This window comes from Mastomys coucha, unplaced genomic scaffold (genome assembly GCF_008632895.1).
Source record: "Mastomys coucha isolate ucsf_1 unplaced genomic scaffold, UCSF_Mcou_1 pScaffold4, whole genome shotgun sequence".
NCBI lineage: Eukaryota > Metazoa > Chordata > Mammalia > Rodentia > Muridae > Mastomys > Mastomys coucha.
Genome location: NW_022196910.1, coordinates 14,416,647 through 14,427,339, shown reverse-complemented (window position 1 = coordinate 14,427,339; position 10,693 = coordinate 14,416,647). Strand labels below are relative to the sequence as shown.

The 10,693-nt window shown below is 47.4% G+C and overlaps 1 protein-coding gene across 1 annotated transcript in view; it reads left to right on the top strand.

Moving 5' to 3' along the window:
* The window catches only part of Stab2 (stabilin 2), a 182,348-nt gene that overhangs the window by 159,036 nt on the left and 12,619 nt on the right, over positions 1–10,693 (top strand). Inside the window, exons 55-61 of the mRNA XM_031350149.1 lie at positions 473–602; positions 2,456–2,605; positions 4,038–4,142; positions 5,383–5,490; positions 6,857–7,050; positions 8,376–8,517; positions 10,229–10,362. Of these exons, the coding sequence (XP_031206009.1) occupies positions 473–602; positions 2,456–2,605; positions 4,038–4,142; positions 5,383–5,490; positions 6,857–7,050; positions 8,376–8,517; positions 10,229–10,362 (963 nt within the window). The remainder of the gene's footprint in view (positions 1–472; positions 603–2,455; positions 2,606–4,037; positions 4,143–5,382; positions 5,491–6,856; positions 7,051–8,375; positions 8,518–10,228; positions 10,363–10,693) is intronic.

The following is a 10,693-nucleotide window of genomic DNA, read 5'->3' as shown; positions in this document are numbered from 1 at the left end:
AAAAAAAAAAAAAAAAAGAGCAGAAGCTGGAGCCTGTGATCCCAGCACTGGAAATGGAGGCAGGAGGATCCTAAGTGAACTCTAGAGTCAGAGAGAGACCCAGTCTCAAAATATAAAATAAAGAGCAGTTAAGGAGGACACTCACATCACCCTCTGCCTTACACACACACACACACACACACACACACAGTACTCCTACAGTGAACCTCACTCCTTCCTTGCTAAGGATGGGTGTGATGGGAATTTGCCTCTCTCCACACCATCTCCAAGGAATCATTCCTTTTGCAAACAGCTCCAGGGGTGAGTTCAGGGATCCTGTTCTGCCCATTCACTCGTGGCCTGCCTCCCTTGAAAAATCCCACTTTTAGCCTAGGATAGTACCAAGACCCTCCACTAGGAAGGCGCTGGAGCCCCAGCAGCCCAGCCCAGTGGAGGAAAGTAGCAACCACAGGTCTCCTCTCTCTCCTTCCAGGGTGTGAGGAAGAAGTGTATCTACAACCCATTACCCTTCAGGAGGGATGTGGAAGGCTGCCAGAACCTGTGTACCCTGGTGGTCCATATCCCCAGGTGCTGCAGTGGCTACTTCTTGCCAGACTGTCAGGGTGAGGTTGCTCCTTGTCATTCTAAAGGGGTGTGGGCAGGTTGTGCTTTTTAAAGTACCCAAGTTCTAAAGAGGTAGGGAAACTCCACCATCATGGTTCCCAGGCCCGAGCCCAGCTCACTGAACAGTTGTGTATTTGTCCCTTCCTATTTTGAGTTTTACTGAGATCCTACTTATACATCTGCTTTCATGTTTAAAATCAGACCACAGCTGGGCCAGAAGCACAGGCCTGTAACCCATCAAGTTAGGAGGCTGAAGCCAGAGGACCACAAGCTCAGAGGCTGTCTGAACCACAGAGTAAGGGCATGCAAGAACAGCCTGGGTCACTTAGATGCTGTCTCAAAATAAAAAGGCTTGGGGTACAGTTCCTAGGAGCATGTGGCCACATGGGCTTAATTTCCAATACTACAGAAATATAAATAAATAAATAAATAAATAAATAAATAAATCCAATAAAATTAGAACACAGACATTTCCCCCTGGTGCTTTAAAATACATGTCGTACTATCTACTGTTGGTTCTGTGCCATGTCTGTCATGCTGGGAAGCATGTCTGTATAAGTGCTTTGACATGATTCTGCCTTTGAACAGTGATATACTGATACAGTTTTGTGGACCACGATTTCATTTAAGTCCACAATTACAGGGGTATTGCATCATCCTTTCTTCTTTGGCTCCTTGTCAAAGGGAGTTTGATCTCAATTTGGAAACCTTGACACCAGCATCAATGCTTAACAAAGACCCACAAAGCAAACCCCATCTGCTGGACTTTGCTCTAGGTAGGCACCTCATAGGCACATCGTTGAATACTCACATGTATAGGCACATAGTTTTGATAACAGCCTCGCTGCCAGACCCTTTAATAGATGAGAAATAGAAGCTCAGGAAAGCTAAGAATTCCCCTGCTGTGTGTGTTCCACTCATGGTCTAGAGCAGTGGTTCTCAACCTTCCTCATGCTGAGACACTTTAATACAGTTCCTCATGTTGTGGTGACCCCCCAACCATAACATTATTTTCACTGCTACTTCATAGCTGTAATTTTGCTACTGTTATGAATCATAATGTAAATATATGATTTGCAGGATATATAATATGTGACCCCTGTGGCACCTGATCCCTGACCCCCAAAGAGGTCAGGAACCCACAGATTGAGAATCACTGGTCCATAGGAAGACACTGGACTGAATACAGTCACCCAGCTCCCAGCCTCCATCGCTAAAGTGGAGCACTCCTAAAAGACCATTAGAAACCTTTACATTTGTTTATCCCTGCAGATTTTTAAGATACCCTCAGAGGTCTAGAGCTGCAGCTCAGTTGGAATGCACAAGTCCTGGGTTTGATTCCCAGCACAGCACACAAGGGTGTTAGAGCTTAGAGCACACACCTGTAACCCCAGCACTCGGGAAGTAGAGGCAGGAGGATCCAATGTTTAAGTTAAACCTTGGCTACATAGCAAGTTCAAGGCCAGCCTAGGATACATAAGATTATGCCACCTGATCCTTGCAGTAATGGCATGGTATAGGTCAGGCTAGCACCGTGTCATGGTCATTATTGTCATGGCCACCATCACTTAGAGCCACAAAGAATTAAAGTTCAGAGCAGGTTCTCCACTTGACCCAGGCCTCCTCAAACCCAGGCCTCCTGACCCTGGTTACAGCCTACAACCCCCAGCCCTGTCGAGGTGGAATCAGATAAGACACTTGAAATGTGGATCCCAAATGCCAGTGGCTCTCCCTGTTGGTGCACTGACCCCCCAGGAGCACTGAGAAGCTGTCAGAATTAACAGTTTACAGCAATGCTGAGTGGCCCTGGCCTTGGAGACCATGTGGTCACTACTGTTTCCTTCCCTTCCAGCCTGTCCTGGAGGACCAGACACACCGTGCAATAACCGGGGCACGTGTTTTGATCTGTACAGACCGACGGGACAGTGCATGTGTCACACCGGTTTCAACGGGACAGCCTGTGAGCTCTGCTGGCCTGGGAGATTCGGGCCTGACTGTCTGCGTATGTGGCCTCTTGCCTTTGTTAGTCTGTTTGCCCCTGTATGTTCCCTGTCCACTTGACCTTGGAGCATTAGCTTTTCTTTTTCTCCCACCCCCCTGCTCCTAATGCCTTTTCCCTCCTTGGAGGTTGTCCCTTGAAAGAACCTCACTTCTACAAACTCGCAGCCCCCGAAGCCACCCAGGAACCTGTGGCTGAACCACACCCACTTACTGAGCCCTGCACACACATGGTGACTACAGGTGTTCAACAAGTGCCTATTATGTGCCAGCCACATACAGTTTTCCACTCAATCCTTACCTCAACCTGGGAGGTAGGAACTGATGTTGATGGAGAAACTAAGGTGGGAAGAGATCAAGTGACGCGCTTGCCGACTTGAAACTGTCCTAAGGTTCAGGGGTACAGAGGTTAGAGGGGTGTGGGAACAATCCAGCCCTCAACAAAGAGGGTAGAGAGAGAAATGGTAAGTTATAAAAGCTGTGTAAGTGAGTAAGCAGATCTGAACAAAAGACTCACACGGAGAATCTAAGCTCACAGGAATATCAAGAGCCAGCAGACAGAACCTGCAACAATGCTGAAGATGTCTTCAATTAGCACACAGGGCCACTGAGCACTCAGAACTCCCATGAGGAACTAAAGTTTGCATTTCACTTCATTAACATTGCAATGGTCTATGTCACACACAAGGGACCACCATCCTCATGTGCAAACCAAAGTGGCTTTCCTGGAGGAAAGCATATGCAAAGGTCTAGGCACTTGGGCCTGACCCTGACCTGCCAGAAACAGCAAGAGTAGGGAAGAAGGGGAAGAGAGGAAGGAATGAAGCCTGAAGGTCACTAGGACGCAGAGCACATAGGGAATTCTAGACCCATGGAAACTGACCACTGTCTATTCTAAGGGTGACAGGCACAGCAGCCAGTGAAGGGTTGGGAACAGAGGACTGCTGTGAACAGATTACAAGGGATCCTGGAATGGCCCTGTGGAGTTCACACAGTAGAAGAGCAAGTACTGAGACAGGGCCATCACTGGAAAGACTGGGCAGCCATGCATGGAGGCTGGGACAGCCATGGAGGCCGGGGCAGCTCGGGAGCCTAGGAGGCCGGGGCTGGTGATGGTAGCTGGGGCTGACACAGCCATACTAAGAAGTAGTGCGTGGTTTTGAATTTTCTTTATAAATAGGTTCCCCCAGTGAAGTCATCACCCCCATCCATTCTGTGACGTGCCCCATGGCACTCTGCTTCTGTGATACAGCTTTGTGACTGATTATCACACACTCAGCCCTACAAAAGCACAGCCTTACCTACTGTGAGCTTCTGGTTCTCTGGCCTGTTGATTTGGGGAATTCTGAGGGAAAGCAGAGGTCTGTGGTAGAAGCCTGGTGGCCCTCACTGACGGTGCCGTCACTTATTATCGGGCTCTCTGATTTCTCTTACAGCCTGCGGCTGCTCTGAGCATGGGCAGTGTGATGAGGGGATCACAGGCTCCGGGCAGTGCCTCTGTGAAGCAGGGTGGACAGGCCACTTCTGTGACACTCCCACAGGTCTGTTGGGGAATGGCCAGCCATTGGCAGCCCTTGAGTCAAGGGGACTCTATTGAGGGTGGGCAAATATCTCTGGAGTCTGAGCGATAGCCAAGAAAATGACAGTGAGGGTGTTCCCACCTTCACCTGTAAACTGTAGGTGTTCACACCTCCACCTGTAAATACTGCGGGTTTTTTCACCTCCACCTGTAAATAGTGTGGGTGTTCCCACCTCCACCTGTAAACTGTAGGTGTTCCTACTTCCACCTGTAAATGGTGGTTTGAACTGTGGCCTGGACCTCTGGAGGTTGGTGGGTTGGAAGAAAACTTGGTGAAAAGATTTTACTCAAATCTAAGAACCATGCAATGGGAATGCCTCATTAGGATGGAACTCAGACCCAAGTGCATGATGACAGAAATCAGGTGGTGTCCGACAACTCAGACTCTGGAGTCCTAAGATCAGGATATGGTCCCGGATTCTGCTACTTACTGCATGAATGGCCTTGGACAGCCCACCTTGCTCATCTGTAGAAAGGGATACATACTGCAGCCCACTCTGCACGGGAAGGCTGCCAGGATAACTCTGAAGGCCCGTGTTTGTATCTGCCGTATCAAGCACAGTTGCCTCCAATACTGTTGTGGTTGTCACCAACATAATCTTGAGCCATGCTTTTCTGAGACCCAAGTCTCTGTGCTCTAGGCCTGAGATGCAAAGGTCATATTATTCTGCCTAAGTCAATAGCCTTTCCTCCTCCCTGGAGTCAAGAGCGACACGAGGCTCTTGCGTGGGCTGCAGCAGCTCTAACAGTATGATTGACTTTGCTCCCATCCCTGCCTACCCAGCTAACAGCTTCAGGTTGCTTGTGCTAACCACAGCCCCATCCAATCACCAAAGGGCCAGACTTCTCCCCAGCTCAGCAGTGCCCTTGAAAGACAGTGAAATTTCTCTCCAACTTAACCTTCTCTGCCTGGAAGCCCATGTTCTTAGGGCAGAAGAGTCTGTTGGACAGGTTCATGCCTGCTTTTGAGTTTGGAGGAATAAAGTTTTAAATAGTTGTTGCTAAGGCAGCCCGTGCCTTATAACCTGAACTGCTTTGCAGACATATCTCAGACTCTGCAAGGCGGGAGAGTCCTTAGTAATCACACACACACACACCCCTCAGCCATTTGCGGATCTCCTGAAGAGTCCTGGGGAAACGAGTAGGTGAGGTTGCCTCTACACAGTGGGGCACAGGGTGAATGGAGGCCTCTTTCTTCTCAGTGGTGATTCCAGTGTGCACACCTGCTTGTTCTGTGCACGCCACTTGTATGGAGAACAACACGTGTGTGTGTAACTTGAATTATGAAGGTGATGGAATCACATGCACAGGTGAGTCCTCTTTGTTTACTTGGGAAACTGGAGCAGACATGGGAGAGGAGCGGGGTGTGGTCACACCCACCAGTTGGACTGCACCCTGACCCTTCCACTGTCCGCTCGAGCCTCTGCCTGTCCTCTCTAGAACCCCTTTTCATCAATGGTTTGTGCACAGTTGCCTTGCCTACCTCCCAACTGTAAAAATTTATGGTTTTAAATTTTTATATTGCTTTGCAAAACAAGATGTGTTTGTATTTCATAGTATTTTCATAACTCAACAAGTAATCAGTCTTGCTTGGAAAAAACAAAAGCTGACTACAACATTAAGATGACAAAGTGAAGACTGAAGACTGCATATCTTCTGGCCCCCTTACCCTGCCTGTCAGTGAGAGGGAACCCAGAGCCTTTCATATGCTAGGCAAGAACTCTGTCACTGAGTTACAGCCAGCATGAGCACTGCCAGTCCACAAGTGGTTTAGGTGTGTGCTAGGCACACAAAGTCTAACGTTTAAAGGCGTACAAATGAAGAAAGCATTTATTCTGTCTTGCATAAGAGTTTGAAGGAATAAAATCTTCAGAACTAGCACACCTAGGCTGTAGGATGGAGAGGGGAAAAGAGGCAAACCTCCATCCCTTTAAGAACACAACCCAAATTGGCAAAAATCAGATCTGCCATCCTATCAGCTGGCACTCATCATATGTCATACCTCACTTCAAGAGAGCTGGGAAGTGCCACCATCTCATTAGACAAGCCATAACACAGTCCACCTACAACTCTATTTACAACAGAAGAAGGGGCATGGCGAGCAATTTCAGCCACATGTATATTCTGAAGCTTTCTATGAGCAAGACTCATAAATAATAGAATCGTCATCCCTGCCCTTTTGTAGCCCAGACCCACCTGCGTAGGGATGGTGACACCCACAGTGGGCTAAGATGGCACCCTCCCATATTAACCATCCATCAAGACAATCTTTCACAGGCATGGCCACAAGTCAATCAGATCTAGATCTGAGCAGATCTAATGATTCTAGGCTGTGTCAACTTAATCAGGAAATGGACATGGGCAGACACACACATACACACACACACACACACACACACACATGAGGGGAGAAGGGGGAGAGAGAGAGAGTCCTAACAGCAAAACCCCCAATTCATTCTAAAACTTACCAAAGGTATCCTATGAGTGTATGATAAGTCTGTTGGGGTATTATAAGGACATAAGTCATATACAAGCTGTATATGATCTGTAGAGAACTAACAGATCATGGGGACCAAAGACATGGACATATGATGACTGTGTTACCCATCCACTGTAAGAGGCTGACAGATGGCCTCAGACAGTGGCACATGAAGCCCTCCACCCTTTCTCTTGCAGTCGTGAATTTCTGCAAACAGAACAACGGGGGCTGTGCGAAGGTCGCCAAGTGCTCCCAGAAGGGCACGCAAGTCTCTTGCAGCTGCCAGAAGGGCTACAAGGGGGATGGCCACAGCTGCACAGAGATAGACCTCTGTGCAGATGGTGTCAACGGTGGATGTCATGAGCATGCCACCTGCAGGATGACTGGCCCAGTGAGTGCCACTCCCCTGGGGACATTTCGGATAGCAGCCCTTTGTGCCCAGTTCAGCCTGGTATCCTCAGCTACCCGGCCTCTGCTTCCCCTCTGGCCTCTGCTGCCCCATCTTGCCACCTTGGTGTGTTTCTAGTAAAAGTTGGTGTATCCTCAGCAGAAAAGGATATTACAGTCAGATTTAGTGAAATTCACGTAAGGGCTATTGTTTAGTTCAGAGGATTATACCAACATCACTTCTTAGCTTCTACTACAGCTAGACAAGACCCTCATACTAAGGGAAGCTAATAGGCTATAGAGCAGTGGTTCTCAACCTTCCTAACACTGCAACTATTTAATACAGTTAATCATGTTGTGGTGACCCCCAACCATAAAGCTATTTTCATTGCTACTTCATAACTGCAGCTTTACTGCTGTTACGAATCATAATGTAAATATCTGTGTTTTCTGTTGGTCTTAGATGACCCCTGTAAAAGGGTCATTTGACCCCCCCCAAAGGTCATGACCCACAGGTTGAGAACCACTGCTAAAACAGTTTCTCTCTCTCTCTCTCTCTCTCTCTCTCTCTCTCTCTCTCTCTCTCTCTCTCTTTCTCTCTCTCCCTCTCTCTCTCATTTCCTACTTCCCTATAAGTCTATCATGACTCCAGATATAAAGTTCATTAAGACAAAGAAGTTGGTAACAAACGGCATAAACAGTCCTCAGGAATTGAGTCAGTGCCCCGTTTCTTTGTTGGGAAGTGACCTGGTGGGACACAGTACCCTGTACCAGTTACAAACACATTTACAGCCAGGCAGCCTTTGAGACTTAGCTCTGAACATATACAGTATGTGGCTGGAGTTCGACTGCTTGGAGTCTCTGAGCCTCAGTTTCCCTACATGAAGCAAGCCTAATAACAGACGTCATAGCGTTTGTAACATTAAATGAGGATACTCTCTGACTGGACCAGTGGATATAAAGCAACAACTGAGGACTGTAGCAGATGCCAGAGACAGAGTCGTCACATTCAAGAAGCATAGTCACAGGTGGAGAAAAGGGGGCACTTAGTACAAAAATCAGCAGACAAGCCTGGCACCACTTAGAGTGGTGGGCAAGAGCTGCTTCCTGCAGGTTGCTTTGGGGCAGGGGCTCTCTGAGAAAGCAACCCTTATACTAAGAACGGCAGCCTATCATCACCACAAACCTGCACAAGCCCCTGACAGTCTTCATTGTGCTTGTATGGGGTCCAGCATGATGCCTTTCTGAACTGCTCCTGTGCCAGATGCCTGTCCTCTGGTGCTTGGGATCATTGGGGGCTTTTCACAGTTTCCTGCCCTCTTCCCACAGGGCAAGCAGAAGTGTGAATGTAAAAGTCACTATGTCGGAGACGGATGGGATTGTGAGCCCGAACAGCTGCCCCTTGACCGCTGCTTACAGGACAACGGACAGTGCCACCCAGATGCCAACTGTGCAGACCTTCACTTCCAGGGTCAGTGTGGCTGCAACCCTTGCCCAAAGCACCTATCTCTTCAGGCTTGTGTGCAGGGGAGAAAAGAAAGATAAAACAAAATGAAACAGAAATGAAAGAACCCACACATTATCCAAACCCAGTAAGGCAGGAGAAACACCTCACAATTGACCTTGAAGGCTAGAACTAGTGGACCTTCTCAGAGCTTCCCTTTCCTGTGTTGCTTTCCCTCACAACCACTGGCTGGGATTGAATCTGGAAAGCACAGGTTAGTGTGGTCAATAACAAAGAGGCTGTCACTCACAGCAGCGATTCATTAACAGCTCTTCACTCCTCACACCGTGACTGGCATATACCACAGGCACATCTGAAGATGATTTGAATGGTATATAATAAATTCACAGGCTAATACAACTCACACAAGAAAGTAAAAAGTCAAAGTACGGGGTGGGGGGCCATGAAAGTGCAACATGTTGAAACCCCATAGAGAGAAATCACAGAGCCCACAGAGTTCAGAGCTAGAGTAGAGAGGGACTTCCGTGGTTTTGTATATAGGGGTCATATAAAGAAAGAGATAGGGATGGAGGGATGGCTCAGTGGTTAAGAGTACTGACTGCTCTTCCAGAGGTCCTGAGTTCAATTCCCAGCAACCACATGGTGGCTCACAACCATCCGTAATGAGATCTGATGCCCTCTTCTGATGTGTCTGAAGACAGCTACAGTGTACTTGTCATATATATAAAATAAATAAATAGTGTGTTTTAAGAAAAGAGAGAAACATATATATATCACATACATACATATATATATCACAATGAATCTTCTTTTAAAAACAGAGAGGGGTGGGCATAATACTACATGCCTTTAATCACAACACTCAGGAGGCAGAGGTAGTTAGATTTTTTTTTTTTAAGATTTATTTATTTATTGCTCTCTTCAGACACACCAGAAGAGGGCATCAGACCTCATAATGGATGGTTGTGAGCCACCATGTGGTTGCTGGGAATTGAACTCAGGACCTCTGGAAGAGCAGTCAGTGCTCTTAACTACTGAGCCAGCTCTCCAGCGCGGGAGTTAGATTTCTGTGAGTTTGAGTCAGTCTGGTCTACATTAAAAAATTCCAAGCCAGACAGGACTACATAATGAGACCCTGTCTCAAAATAAAAAAAAAAAAAAAAACCAAAAAACAAAAACATAAATAAAAGCTAGTCTTTTTTTTTTTTTTTCCAGATAGTGAAGGAAAATCTATCTAGGTGAGATAAGAGATTTTTCCAGAGATATTCAGTAGAGACCTGGGACCCAACAAATGCCTGGATTGAGTCAAACTGGAGAACATGGGGGAGATATTTGTACCTAAAGAAGGAATGGACAGCAGGAGGGTTGTAGTTGGTTAGGGGAGATGGCTGCTGGAGTCACCACTGCTCTGTGTGTTCCCAGTGCCTACGGAGGCCAGAAGAGGGTGTCGGGTCCCCTGGAGCAGTTGTACCCTGCTGTGTGGGCACTGCTCTGAAAGAGTGGCCAGTGTTCTTAACTCCTAAGCCATCTCTCCAGCCCTGTTTCTATAATTAATAGGAATAAATACTTCAAATGATGAGCTACAATGTAACTTGAAGGAGAAGTGACTTCCCGGGTACCCTGGGCTACAGTTGGCCTGTACCTTAGAACTCCTTCTAAGTCTTGCTTCAATCCCTGACAGTCAGGCAAGCTGACTTCATACTCTTTCCTCTTCTAGACACTACTGTTGGCGTATTCCATCTACGCTCTCCGCTGGGCCAGTACAAACTGACATTTGACAAAGCCAAAGAGGCCTGCGCCAACGAAGCTGCATCCATAGCCACCTACAACCAGCTCTCCTATGCTCAGAAGGTGAGTTCTCAACTAAGCAGATACCTCAGGCACAGGGAGGGTGTGCAGGCAGCCACCTCTAAAGCTGGAGGAAATTCCTGTTACTGGCTTCTTAGAACCAAGCACAAGAAACTCCTGAAGCAATGCTAAGAGTTCATCATATCCAAAGTCAGGCATCTGCTATGTGCCCAACACTGTGTAGGGTGTCATGTTGGCATCCTTACCACATCCCTGGAGATAGATGTCACTCCTTCGGTTTTACACATAGGAAAACTGAGGCTCAGAAAGGTTAAATGAAATAACCATCGTCACTCAGAGGTGGTACATCCAGGAGGCAGAGTGAAGTGCAGGT